Source organism: Ylistrum balloti, unplaced genomic scaffold (assembly GCF_031769215.1).
Source record: "Ylistrum balloti isolate Yb309-2 unplaced genomic scaffold, AGI_CSIRO_Ybal_v1 Utg370614, whole genome shotgun sequence".
NCBI lineage: Eukaryota > Metazoa > Mollusca > Bivalvia > Pectinida > Pectinidae > Ylistrum > Ylistrum balloti.
The window spans coordinates 434,265-459,797 of NW_026782377.1; the positions used below are offsets into that span (position 1 = coordinate 434,265).

At 35.8% G+C, this 25,533-nt stretch overlaps 1 protein-coding gene across 1 annotated transcript; it reads left to right on the forward strand.

Annotated features, from left to right (window-relative positions):
• The first annotated feature begins 2,684 nt into the window (after window positions 1-2,684).
• On the forward strand, window positions 2,685-23,826 carry LOC132557026 (uncharacterized). Its single transcript, XM_060221489.1, has 2 exons — window positions 2,685-2,800; window positions 22,791-23,826. Exons 1-2 carry the CDS (start codon window positions 2,685-2,687, stop codon window positions 23,824-23,826), a joined length of 1,152 nt encoding a protein of 383 aa, XP_060077472.1.
• The last annotated feature ends 1,707 nt before the right edge of the window (window positions 23,827-25,533 follow it).

Here is a 25,533-nt window from a genome sequence, read left to right on the forward strand (position 1 = left end):
ATATGGTCATGCATGCCATACTTTAGACTCGCCCTTGTTTTATTGCAAATAAGATTTAAGCACTTTGGCCTTCGTCATCATGTATATGAATTCTAAAACTATGGTGACACCGTGTGCTTCCCCAACCTTACTATAGAAATACCACACATGGTACTTGTTGCATATCCCCATTCGCAGAACTTTGTTTTTAAAGAAAACTTCCCGTTACATAGTAAAATTCAGGACAAGTACAAACCTATTTTAGATTTTACCTCCTGGACATTGTCCTTTCTGCATATTGAATTAATTTTAGTCATTAGACTGTGAGTGAACATATAGAAATGTTGTTTAAGCAATCAAAGAGGGACCGCTAGTGGACCAAGTTAATGCGACCAAGACACGTAAAGTACTTACTTAATAGGGACGACATCAGGTTACACAGGTAACACACACAGGTATATTAAGGTAATACCGGAAGTGTTTACCAGGCCAAGACACGTATCTGGTCGATTGATTGTCGCAAAGCTATTACATGTATCTTCATCAACAATAGGAGATATCTCCATTGTGAACAGAAGCAATATTGTCCAGGGGCTCTCGATCTCCCTCGTGAACGGAAGTGATGTCCTAGGGCTCTCGATGCTGTGGCAGGCATTACTACACACACTAAGATCCCGAGATTAATACACTGCAGAGAGTACTGAAATATTGTTATGATTATTGCAATTTTACTCTGCTGATCAGGAAAATAAAGGATTAATTACGATATTGGAAATATCTTCTTGCTTAAAACACATACATCTTACTGATAGAAACATTAATTTGTGTACAAGATCCAAAAGGAACACGTATGATAGGCAAGATTCATGATTGCAGTAGCAGATTTTTACTAGAATACTTTTGATAGACGGTGTAGCATGATACTGGAACGCGTAGAATAGACGGTGTGAAACGGTATTGGAACTCTTATGATAGAAGTTTAAAGCAACATAGCATAGAAGGTATAGCATTGTACTGTAACGCTTATGATAGATATTTGTCATTGTTTAGGAACATTTAGGATAGAAGGTGTAGCATTGCACCAAAACATTTATGATAGAATGTGGAGCATGGTATTGGGACATTTATGATAGGTGTAGCATGGTATTGGGACATTTATGATAGGTGTAGCATGGTATTGGGACATTTACGTTAGAAGGTGTAGCATGGTATTGGGGCATCTATGATAGAAGGTGTAGCATGGTATTGGGGCATCTATGATAGAACGTGGAGCGTGGTATTGGGACATTTATGATAGAATGTGTAGCATGGTATTGGGACATTTATGATAGAATGTGTAGCATGGTATTGGGACATTTATGTTAGAAGGTGTAGCATGGTATTGGGGCATCTATGATAGAAGGTGTAGCATGGTATTGGGGCATCTATGATAGAACGTTGATCATCGCACTTGAAAACTTTCGATAGCTGTAGCACGATGTTATAAAGCTATAAAATTATAAACGTAATTTATAACAATTGCGGAACTCGCTATTTCAACTTTTATCAATCACTCTTGTTGTCCCGGATGTAAGCGCGCGAGGGGTTTTATTGTGGGAGGAAACCGGGGTACCCAGAGAAACCCAACGTGGTCGTGCAGGTAACCCCTTACATTTTCACGTCCGTTCCGAGAACCGAACCCCGGACGCTTAGGTGAATTGCGAGTGACTTACCAATGCGCCACCCGACCACCCACTTTAGATAGAAGCTGTAACATGGTACTGGGTACATTTTTAATAGAAGGTGTAGCATGGTACTGCAACAATTACGATAGAGGTGATGCATGGGACTGGAACACTGCAACACTTACGATAGAGGTACAACAATACTATAATGGTAGATGCAGCCTGGTCATGAAACACTTACAATAGTAGATCAAGCGTTTTACTGGAACTCGTTGATGATAGGCTCAGTTAATTCATTTTCACAAATACGTTTTCCAAAATACAGCTCCAGAGACACCCTAAAATTTACAGAACTCTACCCCATTGTTTAAAAAACGATGCTCCAGAGTTGCCTTGATGTTTTATAGGACGCTTGCCCAGAAAGATACCCTAATATCTCACGTGACTGCTGCTCCGGAGACCTTCACAATCACTTTACCCTAGATCCTTACCTTTCGATGGACCTGTATATCAGCATACTAATACTGTGGTCACAAGGTGCCCGTTTCGATATTCGGAGTAATGTTTATAGCATAATGACGTGTTGAAATACCTGTGTTTATTTTCACCTGTGGAGTTCAAGTGTAAATCAAGTATAAAGCATTTTAGGGATCGCGTGAACTTGTGTCGTGTCGGATCGGTAACATGTAGTAAAGATTAAAGGTACATAGGTTAGTGTAATGCCTGTCGTTAATGACGCATGGTGTTATATTGGTAAGTTGAAAAAAGGTGAGGATTAAGGAAGATGCTTCATTAGCTGTACAGCGATTCATGGCGGTTTTTATTGTGGACTTGATGTATTTAGTAGGTTTGGGAGGAACCACAGGACTGGGAACCTGAGCGGATATCGGAAACTCGATACCTGGTCAGTCGTTAAAACTACCTGTGACTTTGGACATATCAGAGCATGGTATCATGGTTATTAATTGGGCATACAGCTAATTGAGAAATACCTGTGTTACAGGTGAGGGTGCCCCGACCGCCGAAATCGACCCCCTGGTGATGCGGAAGAAGGTTCTAACTGACTACGGGGCAGGAACGCCGGAGTCCCAGATCACTTTCGTCTCTGTGAGGGTTTTGTCTGCTGATATCACCGTTAAAAACAACATGAAGACGGGGTAAGTAGATATATCAATACAGAAATTATTGATCGGATGATTGGCTGATTGTTTACTGAGGGCAGACCACTTTCTCAAGTTCTACCGGTTGAAGATAGAGAGTAAATCAACACTCTTTGTATTCTCAGACAATCCAACTGTCCAATCGATTTTAATCTACTCGCTACTCATATACTCTTGAAAAAGAACCTGAGCATATTTATTACTTAAGTTATAAGATATACTTGGGTGGAACCGTTTAGCCTGATAGCTCTATAACCTTGTAACTATGCTTTGGATGAATTCTGTCGAGTAGCTCATTTGTTGCAGATTCATTCAGCTATGTACAGTTTCTGTGAATAATTTATTCACTTATTTTGTTTAATGTCCTTAGCTATATGTGTATTTTGTAATGCTTATTTTACTGAATGACGAAATTTGATTAACATACATGTTACTGTTCTACTTTACACAGACTCCTTTTGCTTAATAACGAAATACTGATGAGATGATAAATTTTTGAAGATATTTACTATTATGTAGACTGGCAACACTTGTGTTTGTTTTTGTGATAGTGTTGCTCCGTGTGCTGACACAAACGGGTGTTATCTGTAGATCTATTTAGGAACTCAACCCAACACAATACTCCAGTGTTGCAGATAAACACTGGTCTCCAGTGCCGGAAATAATGCTTGTTCACTGTCGCTTTCATCAGACTACGACAACCCTTTTTCTCTCACAAAAGAAACGATTTTAACGATAGATCAATCTGTTTTACGACCAGAGCAGATCAAGAGATTTTTTCGTTTTAAAGCGAACTGAAAATAATATTCTATTACCGTAAGTAATGATACTTTCCGTTATTTGGTCTATTTCAGATAATTTCACATCTAAAATGCGACGATTTAAAATACAGAATCTGTATAGAACAAAAAGGGCAGCCGATTTGGCTGAGTGTCCTTTGATAGAAAACATGTTTTGAAGGAGGATACAAGCTTTGAGCCTAAAGAGAAAAGCAGAAAACGTTATTAGGTACAGGTATTCTGTAAAAAATAAATATTTGTTTAGTTTAAAAGAGTTATATTGTATCATACACTACAATAAAGCGATTTGAAAATAAATTCTTTAGATATGACCGTCCGGATATATTGGTCATCAATTTCATTTCTTCGTGAACCAAAATTAATCCATAGGGTGTGCCAACATGGCGACAGTATTTATTTAGAACAATACAGAACTGAACATCGTGTGCTATTAATGAGATCTGTGTCCTTAAGGAGCCAATTTATGGCAGACAATGTCGGTCTGGCGTTTTCTATTTACAAAAACATATCCATAAATGGAAATATGTTTTGTGTTCCTTACAAAAGTTATACAGGAAGAGAGAACATTGATGAGTTATCGTATCTCAGATGTTGATTAACATGTATAAATTACCTATTAAATGCATCTTATAAATAGAAATCAGTACGGGAAAAAGAGACAGTGTTTAAAATGAAATGATTATTATTTGAAACCATGCATACGAAAGTTGTGGGTGGGAATAATGATTACATCTGTTAAGCCAGATATGTTTGCTGGAAATGTCGTAGACAGCATGCCACGTATGTATGGATTAACACCGATATTACATGTTTATAGTGAGGATGGGAGGCACAACGTTAGCTATTAGATACACTACTTACTAATCCTGTGAATTCATAAAACACGTAACTGGGAAAAAGTAATATCTTTTACTTAGTATACAGGTATATAACACGTACAGTTTAACTTTGATCAACCGAAAATTGTCTTTGATTGTCAACGCTGTTGAGCAATACTAGCTCTATGTAGTTTGTAGTCTCGTGTTCTTGTAATCCGAAAGTAATGAAGTTAGCTTCATCTGGAGAGAATCAATGTTATATTATACGGCGCTGTGTCAGTCGATGGCTTTGATCTGTTTTTGTATACAACGATCTTCTCATAATGAAAGAACAGACGAGATAAAAAGGTCATGTGTGTTGACTATTGATAAATATCACTGTCAGAGGTTTAATGAATACCTGATCAGAACAAGATGATAGAAAACGTACATGATACTCATTAAAGTTCAGAAATAATCAGATTATTGAATTTTGAGGCAGTTTCCATGGTTACTTAATATTCGGTTTAACAATTTTATCAATAATTTTGACAATATAAATATACAAGAACGAAGCCTTCTTCTCACCTCGTATATTTTCTTTGTTCTATTACAATTCTTATTCATGGAATAGATGGTAGTAGAAAGTAGATAGCTACGAACATCAAATCGTGTACTTTGTACCGAATATCAGAGAATATCATTTTACACTGTATATGTCGATACGACGATTCACAATTAACAAATAAGACTAAAACACTTTAAAAATAACTAGAACTCCTAAAACTGTTTCTCGGTGTCTGCCGAAATCATGAGGAATATATGTCGCCACAAAATTTGATCTTGGTTCTCTCATCTCCGACAAGTCCGGACTACTATGGAAGCTGTCGGATTAACGTGTAGACGTCTACAGTAATGGACTTTCAGTTATCTTCAATACTGGTGGAATACAACAATAGCCATATGTACATGATCGATGTGTTCCACAATATCTCCAGGTTTGTCCAACAGTTTACGTAATGATTATTTCATTGCGTATTTTTAGCAAGTTGGCTGTTGATACCGACTTTTCGATAAATTTGTCATTAGTCAACATGTCATACTATATCGATGATACAATTCGTCTCATTTGGCGTCAGTATTCACTACCATAGTGTGTCTAAATAAAAATCCCATCCCAAACATGCTGCATTTATCCTCGGGAATGACTGTTATCGATTTATGGGAGTATTTTTGCCATTATCAGTTGACAAGAATGCACACTGTTATGTACAGTTCATAAACATGTTAATGTATAAAATAAGAAATGAAGGGTGTTAGGTAAATGGGGCATGCATCGTCAATAAGAGAGTTTGTATATAGACCTATCCTGTGATGATGAACAGTAAAGATTTTTTTTCTTTGTGGTTATATATTACATACGTATTTTACCCTATGTAGACGTGAAATGTTCCTTTTAGTTATGAAAAAATTGTAATCAGAGACCCGTACTTATTTTAAAATATATGATGTAGTAGTTTTATTACAAACCAACCATAAATGTGTTGTCACATGTGTACATCCCTCATTTAGCAATAGGAATCCAGCTTATTTCACTATTGAACGAAATTTCCTCGATTATTCAATGGTTCAGAAAATGTAACGACTATATTGCTGGTAAGGGAGGAGGAACAAATAACGATGTAATAGAAGCTATCACCACTTTATTGTTGGTAATGGCACTGAGCCGGATACGTTTATAAAATACGACCACATTTATAACAGTATCAACATCCAATAACCTCAATATGCAAACACCAGCAGTAATGTCCAATTATATTTTTTTTGAAAATATAAAATCGATATTAAATGTATCTGAAAATGAAATAATCGAAGCACGGCACAGTGTGCGATGCTTGTTCCCGCCCTCGCGATATGTTTCTATTTTTGTGCTTGGTTTGATGCTGTCGGATTTATAGGTGTCGCTCCTGCAGTAAATATCATGTGACATAATTGTATCTACCATTAATCCGTTATATTACAATGTACACAGCTCTGGCCATTTTCCTCGTTGTTAGTGATACATTCCCGTTATTGTCCTCTCAGACGGTCGCTAACCACCTAAATTTGCGTGAACTATTTCATGAAACTCACTGTCAATGTAGAATATGTAAATACTGTATGCTGACGTCAACTAAATTTATTTCTGAGAATGAAATGGTAAAATTAAGCATACTCTTTATGATATATTTAGTCTGATAACCATAAAAATAGTTAAATCATCAACGCTTTCCCGGAAGTTGAAGAGGTAATTACTAAACACCTGTTTTGTCTGGTTCTTCGATATATAACTATTACTGAAAGTAACTAAACGCAGTATTACGTAAAACGTCTTCTACAAGGCAATGAGAAGTCCGCGTAGGTGTGAACTATTTCCCAGCTGTACATACTATATTCTCTGTGTACAGTAACAACAGTGAAACACTTAATATTGACATTTTACAGGGGTGTTCAACTGTAGAGTCAGGCTCTCCTAAGTTATACAATATTTACACGCATCTTGACACATCTTTAAAGATCAAACTTATGCGTTTAACACACGTTAAAAATCACTGTTTAGTAGACACAGCACTTAAAATAACACCCTTAAAACATTTTCAAAATATATCAAATAGCCACTTCTGTTTGCCGTTAATAACATGCTAATGTATCAGAACACCAATGTTTGTTGACTGGCAAAGTAAACAGCTATACTTGTAAACAATTCTCGTTCAAATGCTACCTTAGCTTACATACAAAGGTATTACAAGAGGATTTTATTAAGGATAAAATGTGAAACTGTATGTCAGAGACGTACTGTGTTATTGGCTTGTACTCATATAATGTGGCGAGGGTTAAAGACTGTTAAGTTTGGGGCTTCCATGTTCAGGACAATCGGTAAAGCTGAAGGTCACAACGAACCAGCACTAGATTATTACTATGGCCATAAGAAAGTTCAAAGACACATTCGAATGTGACTAGATTTATTTCGTTATTTAAGACATGAAATGTATCCTGAAATAAAAAAAAATGAAGTGTTTGACGTACATTTACACGGTCGTAACTTCAAATAAAACGTTGTTATTGCTGCTCGTGGCTCTCTATGAGGTTTTATTGCTTTGCAACCGTGTGTAGTGTTCAGAACATTTCGGTTATAGAAGTAAAAATTGCAAATTTGATTTAAGTAATTAATACTTAAACAATAGAAAAAATTCTTTTTCTAAGGTTCCAAATTTGGATTATTTATACTTTCTGTTGTGAAATAAGGAATTTAAAAAAATAAGAGCAGCAGAGCAAACATACCCTAGTTGATACTGATAAATTATTCTCAAGGTTTAGAAACTGTCTGGCACAAATTGTAGGCACTGGTGCCTGCGGCATTTTAAATATCTCACATGTCCTTATCTGTTTCCTTGCAAACTGCAAAATCAATATGAAAGTTTCGAAAGAACTGAAAATGGTCTACAGCACAAAGTCGTAATACACATCAGTAGTATTTGTAAAGCATAAATTGTCGTAATACAATATGTAATAGATCTGCCTAACGGCTCAATAGAACGATTTACAACTCGAAGGCCCTCAAAAAGCAGTACGCCCCACAACCAGACTCGAGTGATTCCAACGTTCCAAAGGTGAGTAATAGGAGACCTTTTACTGGGCTCTATTCCGTTTAAATTCTACTTAACAAGGACGTCACCCACTCGAGATTTTCCATTAGGTGAATATGCTAGAAATATGGCGATATTCTGTCCCTTGTCGACTGGGTAAAACTGGTCGAGAATGCCCGATCTGTCCTTTACAGGATTCCTGCTATAGCAATATAACGCGCGTTTATTCAGTTCAGAAATGAGTCTTATTTGAAATATAGCTCTAAATTGCTGTAGTTTCCGTGAATTTGTTCTTTGTGATGTTCTGCTGGAGCATATACATGACTGTCCGTTTACCTGTACATTACCAGCTAGCTGATATTGAAAAGAGAAAAAAAAAAACGTTAGCGGAAACCGTTTTCTTAGGTATGGCTGGTGCGGTCCTAGTTGTTAGTCAGTATTACGTAAACGGGATGCTAATGCGCTCATTATGTAAAGTAAAGGGTTGTAGGGGAACAGGTGACAAGTCAACATAGCATAAAACTACCATTTAAATGTCTGTTAATATCGAGTCATGATTGTTGCTATTGATATAGAATTGATTATCATGTCAGACACATTAATCACTGATACCTCTGCATATTAACGCCGACAAAAATTAGTGTTGTAAATCAAACATGGTGTTACATATTACTTTGTTGTAGCTGATCGTTAACTGGCTATTGCTGTATCCAATCTGCCATATCAACACTGGTTATGGAATGATATCTTTGATCATGTGTCGTTACAACTTCAATACAATTGTTTGAAAAATGACGTCTAAAAAAATCCATGTAGCATTTACAAGAAGAAAGATAGAATTTAAAAATATTTGTGCAGTTGTTTAATATGAATATTTTGAAAAAAAACGTTGGTTGAAAAATGATAATAGCGATGTTTTAAAATACATTGATTCTAACTTCATCGTGATGGAAAAGAGACGATGAAAAGAATATTGACGCGGACTCGTAAAGAGTACAATGAGAATATGACCAGGTGTTCTGGCGGGTAAGTGGTTTTATTAGAGGACTCATAAGGTGCCAAGGTGAATTAAAAGACATTCTGTTTCTTAGTCTTCAAGCACAATCATTTTACTATGTTTCTGATCAAATATTAGACGAAAAGCTTTGGAAGAATATTGAAGGAATGATACGAATATCGGACAAAGGGAAAACAAGAAACCAATGAATTTTAGACGTCTAATTTTTGAGGCGAAACATGAATAAAATTAATGTAGTTTGTACGTTTGACTGTGTATATAAAATTTGGACGATGGAATATATAACGATATAATGAAGCTATCTTTGTTTTTCATATAGGGTTAGAAATATGATATACAAGTTATATGAAAGATAAAATCAAGAGAAGACAGAATATGGACATATAAACAGGATTGACTCGGATAACAACAGTTTTCGTTTCCAGTACATTCTTGTTCCTTAGGAGATTCTGTACTAAATTTAAAATTTGGTAAAAAAAATTTACGTTTACAAATTGATCGTTTAATCGATGTCCTCATTACCAACCAGTCACAACATTGTCACAACACGAAGATACAGGTGTAATGGACCGTTTCTAAGTGAAGCTGTATCATCGTCGTTAGTTTATCTACAACATAAAGGGGTTGAAGGGCAAGGTATTTTAGAGTTGGTTGTCCGTTCTTCCGTCGTTCTTCTTGGCATTACTCCAGTTCTAGCGAGTCTCGTCGATGAAGCAGGATATGCTTTACTTCATAAGCACAAATCCTCATTTTTCTGGTACCATATCTATTGACTTCGTGTAAATCGTCTTCCGTTCATATATTGACATTGATTCGATCGATTTCGAACTAGAACTAAGGTTTCTTATACCCGTTAACATTCAGCTGTTGATTATTGATGTTAGATATACAATAAGTCATCAAAGTTTAGATACGACCGGAAACCTTATTGGTACTTTTAACCATGTATTTTATCCCGCTTAATTCATTCTTATAGTACGGTCTGTTCCGTACAGAATGGGTCTGTTTGATGAGTAATTGGTTACGTCACTAATCACCTGTTCAGCTGTCTTACCTGTTAATTACTCCTCACGCTGTACCACAAAGTTTATTGATTAGAAGTTTCATGACTTCTTCTCTTATATCTGTTACATTAACGATTAATCACGGCCATTATTATACATTATGTCTGTTAACGAGTAAAGTGGTGTTCTTGGTAATTGATTTAAACAAAAGATTGAAGATTTCAGAACTGGCTAAGTCTCTATGCCGAAATTACGGCTTAATGTTATCGTTAGGAAAATTTTAATGGGAGATAAATGAATGTAGGGTCGGTACATTTTCTTTGTCATATGCACTACTAAATGTTAATGACAGTTTAATGATGTAATATGTCGTTTTTTACTGATAGGATTAAAAAACACATTACTATAAATCAAACTGGTATTCAACATAATGTTAAAATATCACGAGGAGTTTTACTTGCATGGCAGCGACAATAAAGTACAATTTGTTAAGGAGGTATGCTGACATATCGGACTGAATACTATAAACTCTTTGAATGGTATAGCTGTGAAATTTAACACTGATGTGTTTGTGTTTAAATCACCAAAATATTTACTTATAGTGCATACTGATTGTAATGTCGAAATAAGGTGATATATGCACATGCATATGGTTTATTGCATTTTGATTAAGTCCTAAATATACCATGAATGTGATTGTCTTTCAGTGGGGGTCCTATTTTATTTGCCCCCACTTCAAATAAGTGCACGTACCCGTTAACATTAACTTCATGAGATTAATGAACTTAGTTATTTATGTAGCAATCTATTTAATTTTGAATAATGACATGAAATTTTATACTGAAAACGTTAATAATTAAACACCTGTGTTTATACAAGGAAAGTCAATGGACTGACACAATGTAGAAGACCTACCTAGTTAGTTATATACTCTGTACTACAGAGTGAGTACGGACTATGGAACAAATACCTTTTGTGTCGGGTTGCAGCCAGTATTGTCCTTCACAGGTCTGAATCACTTGTTCCAGCTCGGTGGATAGTCACTGTAAATGAACAACATGAATTTTTAAATTTTCTTTTCTAATAGAAGATTGATGGCATTGTATGACGCCATTGCCAGCCTAAGGTTTGCTGTTTACTCGTGTGTCATGGAAATATTCCTCGATGCATTGCTATTTTATTAGATGCTATTGCTGTGATGTTGTTGTATACGACATCATTTAATCAGAACATCTAAGATGGACACGAGAAGGTTACCAGGTAAGATCCTGTACGATTTTTACGATGACAGATGTTTCACCTGTTGTATTTTGTCGGGGTTTGTCGCGAAGGTTGAAACTATTCACTGTAGTCCATGTGTATCTATTGAGCATCTCATTTTTGTTAATTGGTATTTTATCTATTCCTGCCAGTCGGTTTCCTCCGGACGAGGTTTTATTTCTTTATGTAAGTTTCTTTAAGATTTTAGGATAAAAAGATAGTTAAAAGCTGAAATTGATATTTGCCATTCCATTTTTTTGAAGACCTCTATTCATATCCTCTGTGACGTCCTCTTACACAGTATTTACACGCTCTCCACGTAGTACATGGGATAATTAGAAGTTCTGTTCGAGTACTGTATAAAATTTATACTGCTCGTCACATTGATAGTTCATTAGTAGTCCAGTCATCTGATCGTATGTCTGTAACGCATGTGTTTTAGACTTCGTATATCATATGCCAATATAGATTTCTGTGTCCTTTCTGATTATCTTCAATCTAGATGTTAAGTTTATAGATGAAATAATCTGTCTGAACTTGTACGTGATTGTGTTAAGATTTTCATAGCAGTACTGCAGTTATTCATTTCATAACATATTAAATCCGCATCAAATGTTTTACATTCATGCATGGTTGCCCCCCCCCCCTAAATTTTGCGTTAAATAATTCTGATATAATATTTTAGACGTTTGTGCATGGAGAGAAGTATCGCATTTTGTAAAATTTTGGATGGAAAGTTTTTTGTTTTTGTATTTGTTTTTTTGTTTTTTTTTAAGAAAAAGACCTCTTCATGAGTGCTTATAGTTGATTTAACTTTACAAGATTTAGTTGAACCCTCAAGTCGTGAGTGTAGTTTGAACCCAAAGTCGTGTCGTGTTGCCATGTTTGCTATTTAGGACCAGATATAATGACGTTTTCTTCGTAACAGCTGATGTATTTTCCGACTCCCCGGTGGGTTTTTTTATTAGGACATCAGATAGACTTTTCTTTTTATTGCCAACTATTTGTCCTAACTTCCTTGCTTTGTAGTATTAAATGATAGCTATGACTTTTGGTAAAATAAGTCATGCATTACGTTTTCACTAAGATGCAGCTTTATAGTAGTTTAGGTTTGACTCCGTCATTTTCTCTCTCTCATTGTCACCCCGCCAGAAAATTTTTTGTTGCTTGTTCCCCCTGGAGTAGTGAACACAGAACAAGTTATCAAAGAGCGATAACTCTTACAAACCGATTGCCTCACGTTCAACGTGAACGTTCCAAGGTTTATATTATTTATTTAAGATCAGACTGAGATAAAGTAGTAAGTAAAAGTAAAGGAGTTAATGTCTCTTTTTGACTAAAATTATATTAAATTAAAGATAAGATTAGAAAAAGAACTATTTTCCCTGCTTTTAAATACAGCTACTAACTTTGTTCTATGGGGAAGATGCACTAACTTTTCCCATTTGCACTAACATTTCCCACCTGAAAACACTTTTCTATTAGCATGTCAAGTTGTTTGTTTAGAATTTCTTTTGTAAAAAGTAAAATGGTTCAGGTGCTCCTTTTAATCAAATCGGATATCAACCTGTGTGTTGTAGTTTGTCATGCCATCCTCAATGTTAAAAAGTTATCACACAATGTAAATCGATTTCCCTCGTGTAAAATTGTTGTGTATTTCATATACAGATGTAATGTGACTAAATACATTAATTGTAATGACTGTGATACTTACGGCTGGATTGATTACTCGCAGTATTATTTGACTCTACTGTATCTCATTCTTCAGTTGTACCAGAAAGTACCTCATTTGCGTGTCTTTTGTACGACCTCCGAAATTTCATGTAGTAGACACTGCTGGTTTTGTCCGAGGTTTGCCGTAGCCTGTATGCCACGTTTTATTCATTCACATGTACTTGGCGTTCTTCTGAAATCTGAATCAGTGTGGGTAGGCACATTGGATTTAAACTTGACAAAAATACACATATCCAATATATAAAAATACAAAATAGAATTATGTGTCCAAGGCATATCCATATCTAGATTATGATATTTTTTTAGATAGCTAGTGGATCCCCCATAGCCTCATAGATTTCAAAATTTGAAGGACAAAACAGAAGTAGGATGCAGTTTAATTGATTATTGGGATGTTTTGTGACGGATTCTAAAATTGTATTTATTGGTGGTAGTCACTAGTGTGCCCTGAACGATCATCAGTCGAACGTCTAATACACTAACAGGCTGGAATAGCTTGAAGAGGTTCCTTTCTATATGATACGTACTGTCTTTGTTTGATATGTCATTACAGCCAAGTTACATTACAGCTAAGGATATCTAATGAATGTCTAAAAGAACAATCAATTTTCCTTTCAGGTCACCTATGTAAGTACTCATTACACTACATTCAGTAAAATAAAAACTTTAATCTATCACATTGATGAATAATACTACCTACTGCGATCTCGTACATGGAAGGTGGTGAGATTTAGTACACTCGTGAACTGACAATCAAACAATGAAATGTTATGTAAGACGTATACTACACAGAAATTAAGTGACAATAACCTACACCTTAATGCCTATTGATCTACGAAACAAGAACTTAATTTGTTGAATTTCATATTGGGATTGAATTATAGATACTTGAACGATACCAAACTCACATGATAATAGTACACATAAAAACAAACAAGAAAATACCAAAATGTCAACATAATAATAATCCAATCTCATATTAACTAGGGCAAAATCTGAACAAAAGAGTAAGCGTCATCTGCTTCATAGAAGACACCCGCCATGTTAACTTCGATCATTCCAAGTAAGTTCTCAGATGAGAACAAGGTATAAAACAACAGAATCTACAGGCATATAAACTAAACTTTGCAAAAACAAACTAGAAGAATACTAAAATGATTTTGATTTGATTATTAAAGTTTGTCATGTTCAATATCTATGGATGGCACACATCAAGCTAAATCATTTCCAGTATGTTGATTATTTTACTTAAAGATCATATGTCTCAAGAAATTATAATAAATTATCAGCTTTATCTAGTACATTATTCGCCTCAGTTTTGAAATCTACTACTTCACTAATAAATGCCGTAGAAGACATTTCTATGGAAAGCTTAAGTAAGCCGAGTGAGAAAATATCATGAAAGTCCTTTGATGTCACACTTGTGCCTGTATTTACATAAAAAAACACCATACATGCTGGAATTAAAAGTTTTAGAGGAAGTTCTTTATCGCGCCTTACTCAACATTACTTTCAGAATATCATCAGTACATAAACCTCAATTGTTACACAAATTCACATCCCTTGTAACCGGATACGATTAATGGTCCACATACATCAGAATTTCCAATAATTGTCCAGACAAGTGCATATAACGAATAAAAATCTTATCATTACTCACCGGCCTTTCTTATCAAATGGAAATTTTAAGATTGAAATGAAAACAAACTTCCTTGCTATAGTTTAAATACATGACGACGAGGATAGAAGTTGAGGTGTAACAACATCTCTGGGTGGATATTTACAATACTAGATGAGGTTTGCTTCAGTGAAGGACTCGTGTTGAAAGGAATATCAATAAACTAGCGAGGTATATTCAGATAGAAATCATCTCACCTAAGCAGATAACAATGGATGTGGGTGCCATTGTACACAAGTATAGTTCCAGTATATGTCTGTTTACAGAACACAGGTAGGTTTTACCTGTCATAGGTTTGATCAGGCAAGAAACAATTTTAGTGTAGATATAGTATGATGTAGGTCTAATGACACAAGCAGGATACAGACATTGTACACTAACAGATGTATCGATACAGTAAATATACTGTAATAATAATTGTAAATGGAGAGGTTAATATCTGTGCGATCCTGTGTCTGACACTGACGTCTTAACACACCAACGATGAACGTTGTTAATTTATAATCGGTGTGTAGAGCAACTTTTGCAATTAAACCAGCGCTTTCAGTGACCCTTTTACTCTAATTATTGTTACAATGTACATTGCAATAATACTTCCAACCAATGACAAAGGATCTAAGATTATCTTGTATATATTTATTAGACGCAATCTAATTGGTTGGTCCACAAAAGCGATGTGTGATGTCATACACAATACAAGTGGCATGTCGTCTGAGAGTTTTAAAGATAACACAAGGGCAAACTATTGATTTAAAGTGTGACACGTCTAGTGTTAATTATGTTAATTTATTTAATAATAAGAAGAGGATGTAATACAATTCCGCGCGGATATTTATCATGACAGATAAGGTACAGTAGATCTGAAACATTAATCGGCACCTTAACATTTACACAAAGATATCCGATGCTGCCATTTCCAGTATTTCGTTGTAATTTGAAAGATAAATGTAATTCGAAGGGTTTCGCTTTTGTTGATTTAAATAGGCCAAATAGCTGAATAATAAATACATATGGGTGTATTATTGTTTATCTTATGCCATTTCATCTTAAACATGTTCATTTGTCAATATCCTCATATTTGCAATACAAACTCAATAATTAATTAATGATATTATGAATATGTTTTAATAAGTCATTAGAAATTTCTTTCAAACTCCACAAAAATGTACGAGTAATTTTGTTTAACTGCGTCCGTATAATTAGTGTGTTCAGAAATATATATCAGAAATTCGTTTTAAATCTACTATTGATAGAACAGCGCACAATATCAAGTATTATTCATATATATTTTTTCAAGATATCAATACTACAATGATTAAAAAGGAGAAACAAAATTAAGACAATACTGTTCAACCACATTGGTATTGCTTTAATAAGTGGGCCCTGATCGAAGACGAAAGCCCTACAACGTAGCACACTGTTAGTGTATATGATACCTATGTACTATACCCGTAGATAACCATCTCCACGTTACGATTGTCAGCATTGACGCACACATGTAGACAATTAGCCTTTTAATGAACCTGTAAATCGCTGATATACACACTCAGAATTGGAACATAAATGGACTTGTGATCTGGAAAATATATATCACAATCACATGCGAAGATCATCCTCATATCACAAACCCATTACCTGATTATCGTAACCTATTATAATTTGTAGTTTGTTTTCTTAGTTTGATATTAAATAATTATCCCATTTATATACCATATATGCTGTTTATTACAGATGGAGGTTATTTATAGTGCAATTTGCTGTGGGAACATTACCAATTATGTGATACAATCTGTAGACGCACGGCTTGGATTGTTTTAGGGAGCAATTTTTCTGATTGATTTTGATGATCTATAAAACAGTACGAACGTGCTTAGAACCATGTATATATATAATAAATGTTGTGGTATACATTTATAAAGATTTTAGGTGCAAATGATTGTGAGACATTTTTTAAAGATTTCAACAGGGTTTGGTATACCTGTATAAAAAACACTATTTTCTCTGTCGACTAATTGTTGGGCTATGTTTTCCAGTATTGCTAAGATAAGGGTAGTGGATAGGTCGTTACAGATTTGTACTAATTACCTGTATTACCTATGGCTCCTTTCTGTGCTAAATCGTCCACAGTTCATCAGACATGAAATTTAGTTCTTTCGTTGGATTGTTAAATCTGAAAACCCAGACAAACTATCATACTTCAATAGAATTCTTTTGTTGTCCAGTATTGCTGTCATTGTTATTTTAAGCCGACACATTTATACTTAAGTATACAAGTAAAACTGACACCCGATATAGCCCTTTCAAATATTGGTCGTTAAAACCCTCTGTATCAGTTATTTAAAGGTATGTTGAGATTTGATATTCAAAACAAACATTTCATCGGTACAAATAAATATGTGGATGGTTTATGCCTTTTCTAATCCAAACAATAACATATAAAAATAAGCAGCATATTTATTGTCTTCTGTCGTCCATTTTTCTATTTAGTGGATCGAGCCCGCATTCATATGGTAATACGTGTATGTATATTAAAGTCCATTGATGGATATATTTACTATTCCAATACACCTGTTTCTATTATGTAAAACGGCTGTCCTCAATGCCAGAACGTCCCTACCATGTACATTAACTCTTACTCTCGTGTCGCATTGTTCCGTGGAGTTTGGCACTCGTCGACGTCCTTTATTGAATGAGGTGTTATTTGATGAATTAGGATAAGATCTGTAGTTTTACACTAGCAGGTCTGTATCAAAGGATTGGGTTTCAATGTCTGTGTACTGGGCGTATACTAGACGTACCCGAACCTTTCCCCTAGCCTTTAGTAGAACACTGTGAATGTGTTACACGTTGGTACAGGGACTGTGGAAGTGTGTATAACAGTGGTGGTTCCCGATTACTGGATATCTACGTTGATTTTACATTTTATCGTTTTAATGTTTCTGTGACTTAGAAACATCTGCCTGAAGAATTCTTCGAGGACTTTTATGGTGATTTGAAAGGTAGGCACTACGCTATGCTATGAAAACAAGCATGATTATATCGTTATCGTATTTATTGCATTACCAGAGAACAGCATTCAACCAACTGCAAGCAAATTGCAACTTTTAGTTATTTTCTGAATGTTAATAATCTATTTGTTGGTTGTAAAAACAACAAATGGTAAATTAACAGAAAATATTCCTCGAAACTAATTCAAATGCATATCATAATGATACCATAATTCAAATTAATATAGCAATTTCGAAAAATATTCAAACTGTTTGATGTGAAATATTGAAAGGAATTGGTGTTTCAAATGTTATTGAACATGGACTGTATGTCACTGAAGTTCTATAGATGATATACAAACATGCTGATAATTTCTAATCTATCTTGTCAAAATGCAATGGATATGTTCGTGCTACATCCCAGTAGGTCATCATTCCTATTGAATTCCTCTTTTGAGATTGTTAATATTTATGATATCTCGTAAAAATAAACAAGTACATGTGATCGTGTAACGGTACGAAACAGTCTCGTCCTACAGCTGTCACCAACAGGCTTACAATTTCTCTTCGGTTGAAGCGATCTGTTAGAACATTGACTATCAAGGAAGGGTGTTGGACGGTCGTTTTGATGATACTTTCCTTCAAATTATTTATTGATATTTACCCGTGATTTAACATGTGGTATTACAAAGTGAAACATTCTATTTAGTTACGAGTAAATAATTCCACTCTTTCAATCAGGTACGTCAATCCTGATGTTTACGTCGGCTGAAGCCTTTCATGTGACCATAGAAAACACATTTGGAACAATGTTGATACAATGTTGTGAATCTGGCGTGGTTTTCAGGGGTAATGAAATGACGTTAAGACAGATTGATTACATACATCGTGTAAGGATTATACATGGCACATTAGCCCCAGTCATCATATATAAGTACGTGACTTCTCGAAATAGATGTGTCAATGTCTGTTTACAGTTACTTTGTGTCCCTGTCTAGAATATTTCGGTTTCTTCCACTTTGAAATGAATCTGTTTTCAATTCGTGTAATTTGTTTGCAAAAATGAATAGGAATGAAAAACGATACAGAAAATAGTACTGTTTGTACAAATGAAAGATAGCTAATAGTTTGTTCATATTTTTTATACAACGAAATCCTAGGTGTGGTTATATTAGGAAAACTAATTATGTAAAGGTAGGAAGGTACACAAATCCAGACTCTTTACACCCGTGTCATGCGTGCAATACATCGATATAAAATATAAGCATTAATTTGCCGACAGAGGATTTTTGTTCAATATTATGCTCATACGTCATATGCATACCCAATTAAGTACCCAAATGTGATGATTGATCAACCTGCATTCTTCACCAATGTCAGTGTTGCTAAATGCAAGTGTAATTTCACTGCTTGTCTTGATAACATTTGCCTGGGCTCCTTTCAATTTACGTCTGTATGTTCTTGGCACTTGCCTACCAGAGCCAGCTCCGACAGGTTCTCGACATTGGAACAACACAGCACTGATAGCGTTTGAACTTTACATTTTGCGTCATCATAAGATTGATGATGGTGATAACTGCGGTTAATATCCTGTGATTGTTCATTTCGATGTCATTTTCTCAAATTCACATCTTCCAACTCACTCCAATAATGTATGTAATATTTGTGAAGATTAGACGTATGAGATCCCATTCATTAGTATGCCTCATTTCGTCTTAAGTAACCTTGTTCTCATTTTTGGAACCTGACATTACATAAAGCAACCGACTTCATCTTGTCGGGAAACATCTGTACATTGCATTTTAATTTACTATTTTGTTCTACAGTATCTACTCATTATTTGTGCTGAAATATACTATCCCATTGTCTGTCTTATGAACAATCATCATGTACGTTTTAATAGTGGCTTTATTTTGCCCATGCTTGTGTCACTGTCCTTGCCTCTTAAAGAGAAAATACTTGACATTGGATTGGTATGATTGAGTAAAAAACTCCAATAAAGGTTTACTAAACGGATGGAAATATGAAATAAAAACGAAAATATTAGAGGAAAAAGTCGTAAAGTAACATATGTAAACAGCCAAGTGTTCTTGTTAATAAAACTCTCATTTTAAGTGTTATTAACTATTGATATTTAAAACTTGATTCTGGTTCTTAGCCTGATAAAACCATAAATGTCGTTAGATTAACAGGTAAACCCAGCTCTTAGTACAGAGGGATAGAATAGTATTGTAATCTTCATTTTGCATTGACATCACTTCATAGAAAGACTCGATACTTTCAAACCCTCTAATAAAATCTTAATATTCTTAATTTATCTTCTTTATAAATCTTATACTTATGCTTTGTATTTCTGTTGCGTTTTTATATATAAACGTCTCAAACTGTTTCATCAAACACTGCTACGGGATTAGCAAGCTCCTTATTTATCTTGGTCGTCTTACCGGACAATGTTAGAAGTTTGGCAATTGATTGATGTGATTTTGTAACAAAATGCTTTGCCTTACGTTAAAGATAACAGGGATATACATATTTTTGATCTCGAATAATCGTTTACCCCAGACATTGTTACTGGTTGTAAAAATATTTAAGGACACACCTACTGTCTGTCTCCTACTGAGTATACAACAAAAGTTAGGTGAAATAGACATGTGGAATTCTGATACGTTATTAAGTCGTCGGTATTATGTCTGATGAATGGGAACATATGAATGCTTACGTTTATATTTCTTTGACAGTACGAGTAGTATATAACGAAGTGAAAGTGTAACCATGATAATTCAGTTCTTTTAATCGGAATTCCCAAATCTAATTAGCATCTTCACATAAAAACATTAAATACATAACAACAATTTACAGGATTATTGAATCCTATGTTTCGTATTCAATCAGACACATATACACGTGCGCTGAGATGCCGAAAATAGATATATCAATAAGTTGTACACTATAACTTGTCTTGTCCTCCTTCAAAACCTAGCACGACCTTAACAATAAAACATAGCTACAGGGTAATGCGGGATGTCAACTGCCTGTTGTAGTATATCTCTGTCCCAAATGTTCCACTCATAGAGACATTAGAAAGTTAAACTCGCATACAATTCTTCTGGACAACTGTGATAACGAGTGCTTTCTATATAATTGACATACAGGAATCCGCTTATTAAAATAGAAATCAGGACAAAAAGGGCCATAACTCTTGAATAACAATGGTATCAATATTCCAATGTACCTTTCCAACTATATATTGAGAGAGAAGAAGTCTAGCTGTTACTCGAGTAAGATAACAGGCGATTATATAGACATCGCCATATTTTAAAACTGATCGTCGAGGCCAAGTATTGCGGGCTCTGTCAAGTAAAACACAGCAATGACACTACATTATTGGTATCCACACCTGGTACATATATCTACCACAGCACAGTTCCACCTTGTCACGCGAGAAATGGCTCTATATCTCCTACCTCTGACAGCTATTATGCTTCATCTGTGTGTCTATTAAGACATAATGCACTATGGTGTGAACTTATTAACAGATCAAGCGATAATTTCAGATCAGGCGAACAGTACACATAGATATCATCTGCTCATGACTATTCAGAGTAGTCCGTGCTTCTGGTGATTAGAACAAAAGAACACAATAGGTCATTAACAACTAGAGAGCCTGCCTAAATTTAAATCTCAAAAGGTCAAGATTTATGCCCTCTGTAGATTATCATTTTAAGTCTTGACATACCAAAAACTGGTATTTGAGGCAGAAGACATAGGCGTTCAATGGTTCATAGGGGGTTGTCCAAATAAACCGTCCACCTCACTGGTGTCAATATCTGAAATCTAATATAAAGTTCTGAGATGTAATTTATCACAGGTAACACTGTTTCTATCGATCCAGTATGGTGTTGTGAAATATCAGGGCCGTAATATGGCTAATTATCATATGCTGATATCAGCTTTTTGCCCTTTCATTCCTTTAGATAATGCTGTACGCTAAATATAAAATGTTGTTCAAGATACACTGATATTGATATTTCAATACAAGACGTTTTAATAGAGACCTATATAGGAAATCGTATCATAGTTAGGTCTTCTATTATTTTGTAGTTGGATTTCCGTTTTCCGTCTTTTCTTCTTTTTGAATAACAGTGTTTCACTAATTATCGTTAAGTTAAATTCTGATTTTAAAACGGTATTAGATAGAGCATCTGATAACCAAACTGAGCCAAACAGATGCTATGTCCTTCTAAGTTGTACAAAAGACAAAGAAGCGAATAACACCTTTTAATATAAATTTGGAGTTAGATTCAGTGTAGCCGAACAATGTTCTTCTATGACTCGTTAATGATGCTAAGGGTTTGAAGTGTTGGAATCTAGCGGAGAGCAAGGTAAACCAGGACCTATCGAAGCCAGTGTTAACATACAGATCAAAGCAATCAAGTGTAGTCAGTGATAGTTGTACAGGTTTTCTGAAGGTGACGTGATAGGTAAATCTTCACTCAAACATTATAGGATACTCGAGTTTATAGGCCGGATAATATACGACCGTATCTATAATTCTATAAATCCGACAAATCTGTGTATTTAGACAGAACAGATACCGTCCGTTAAACCCCTCGGATCGACGAGGACGCAGGTGTAAATAGGGAGAAAACACAACGCGTTACGTGTGTCATACACCACTCGGGTGGTATATTTACTATTGATTACAAAGTGTAAACATGTCAACTCTGTGTTTCTGCTGTGTACCATTTTAGCGTGAGGATTCACTTATGTCAGTGATAGAAGTGTATCCCTGATACTATGTCCTATTGATTTCAGACAGGTCTTTCGGTAAACACAGTAGGTATGATAAATTTTGATAAGGCAGGGTCAAAGAAGACAATACCCATACGTCGATGTATAAATGGCCAAATGTCTCACGTTTAATCAAGACAAAACAGACATCAATAGGTTTCCACAAGTCAGTTCATCTCGTGGATTGGAAGTTTTCATACTTGTTTTAGCATCTTTCATAATACCTTTAGTACCATAATGTAGCTGATCTTTGTCGTGCCCAATATTTCAGCTAATGTTGTTCTCGTTTCAGTGGATTTCTAAGCAGGCGGCCACAGACGTCTTACTCTGATCATCGGTTTGCCCCGTCCCCACGGATACGGTCAGCAAGCTGTAAGCCCGACCCCTCCGCCATGCCCCGATCACACGTCAGTATAGCACGATTTTACGATTGGTCAGAAGACCTTGGTGACTGTGTGTCCGTGTCAAAATTTTACAGGGACCTCGCTGCCGTACAACGTAATGGAACCGACAGGTTACGTGGTAGGACGCCGTGGTGTTCAAACGGTGTCCGCGTGAGTCCTGGAAGGATGTTTCTGAGAGACAAAGCAGGACTCACAAAGGGAGAAAAAGACATCATCGAAGGCATCTACCGTAACAGAGGAGATGTGTTAAAGGACGAGACACAACAAGTCACTACTAAAGACGAGTGGCAACTCGTGAAAAGTCATAAAGACGCTTGGTTGGTGGGTAAATCGGTACCCAAAAATGGGGTCCGTTCCGATGGAATCCGTGCGGATTCTTCCGTTGATCTGAAACTTCCAGATAACTTGTTCAGTCGGTCTGTGGATGTGAGTAACAATTCGGATAGTATGAATCAGTCGACAATTGCGGAAACAAATAGTGAACCAGTGAAAGAGGATGACGTTCTTGTAGCTCCGCCATCGACTCCAGACAGAGAGCTTACGAATGGCACTTTTTCGGATAATTCTTCGTCAGCTAACAGCAGAAATCGGACGGTATATCGGTGCGGAGAAAGATCGGTTATGAATGAGTCTGACAATATACTGGCCAAGAGCCAAACGTTCAAATTAGAATCCCCCGAACCCCAGAAACGGAAAGTTTTTGTCAACGTATTTCTCCCTCAAAGTTCCCCGGAATTACTGCATGATCGCACGCGCTCCTCCTTGGATAAAGATCGAAGTTCTTTGACAAGAGGAAGTGTGCGACGAGACGGTACGAGATTCTCGCGATATACCGGTGACAGTTTTGTACCATCCATTTCTTATTCTGAACCGCGTAGACACCAGCGTGGACTTGCGGGCACAGTCAGTTCCGTAGGTGACTGAAAGCACTTGTCTGTGAAGAGATTGGTAGGTCTGCAGTGTGCACCACCTGATTGATAACTGGTGATCAGTACATCTGTGTTGTTTCGTCGTTGAACGATTGAAACAAAACCGTGATTGGATGTTCTAACTTGTTATCAAATTACACGATGAAACATGGAGTACTTGACAGAAGCTGAATTGGATTTGTTCCTGTGACGTTACATCACGTTGTTTATAGAATATGTATGAATAGAGTATATACTACTGGTCTTATTTATAGTACAAAGTGAGCCTGTGGATGTGATATATATATTGTTATACAATAGATGGACGTAAGAGTTTCTCCATGGTGTAGTTAAGTTATTGTTTGCCAGTCACAGACAATGTTATAGAAGGGATGGATGGTGCTACATATTGCTATAGGGATATGTCCCGCCGATTCAGTGATTGTTTTTAAATCTCTGTGATAACTGTCCCGCTGATTCAGTGCTGCTGAATTAGACTTGTATGTAAATCTATGTGATAACTGTCCCTCTGATTCAGCGCTGCTGATTTAGACTTGTATGTAAATCTATGTGATAACTGTCCCTCTGATTCAGCGCTGCTGAATTAGACTTGTATGTAATTCTGTGTGGCTAGTATCTCGTTGATTCAGCGCTACTGGGTTAGACTTGTATGTAAACCTCTGTGATAACTGTCCCGCTGGTTCAGCGCTGCTGATTTAGACATGTGAGTAAATCTCTTTCCCGGTATTTCATGTACTCTTATCCATATTTCATTATCATGCAGTAGATTTGCTCTATACATTCCAGTTCCAGCCATGAATCTGACTAATAATACATAGATAATACCGATATGTAACGTGCAATAACTTACATGCTGACGTCTCTCCTTAAGCCTTAGAAATCATACATCACGTACATACAGCGTACAAATAGTCCCTATTAGATTCTCCACGAAGAATAAAACATTTCCAGTAAAGAAGCCATTTTTACAGTTTGTGGGATAACCATCAAGATATACTTTCATTCTTGATGAAATATCTACACTTTAACGGTCGACTTTAAATTCATCCGTGTTCTTTCTCTGACAAACACTATTGGGAGCTTTGGAGAACTCATTAATCATTTCCCACAACAGTTTTAAAGGATAACGCGGATTTTTTTTTGTATTACAGTTTGTTGTTATTTTTTTGTCCTGTTTGTCCCTTACATCGTGTGGCTTATTTGTCTCTTACATCGTGTGACTTATTTGTACCTTACATCGTGTGACTTATTTGTCCCTTACATCGTGTGACTTATTTGTCCCTTACATCGTGTGACTTATTTGTCCCTTACATCGTGTGACTTATTTGTACCTTACATCGTGTGACTTATTTGTCCCTTACATCGTGTGACTTATTTGTCCCTTACATCGTGTGACTTATTTGTCCCTTACATCGTGTGACTTATTTGTACCTTACATCGTGTGACTTATTTGTACCTTACATCGTGTGACTTATTTGTACCTTACATCGTGTGACTTATTTGTACATTACATCGTGTGACTTATTTGTCCCTTACATCGTGTGACTTATTTGTACCTTACATCGTGTGACTTATTTGTACCTTACATCATGTGACTTATTTGTACATTACATCATGTGACTTATTTGTACATTACATCGTGTGACTTATTTGTACCTTACATCGTGTGACTTATTTGTCCCTTACATCGTGTGACTTATTT

Coding starts and splice junctions, on each gene's coding strand:
- LOC132557026 (XM_060221489.1), top strand. CDS start 2,685: ATGCGGAAGAAGGTTCTAACTGACTACGGGGCAGGAACGCCGGAGTCC. Junction 2,801..22,790: donor AAAAACAACATGAAGACGGG/GTAAGTAGATAT, acceptor TTCTCGTTTCAG/TGGATTTCTAAGCAGGCGGC.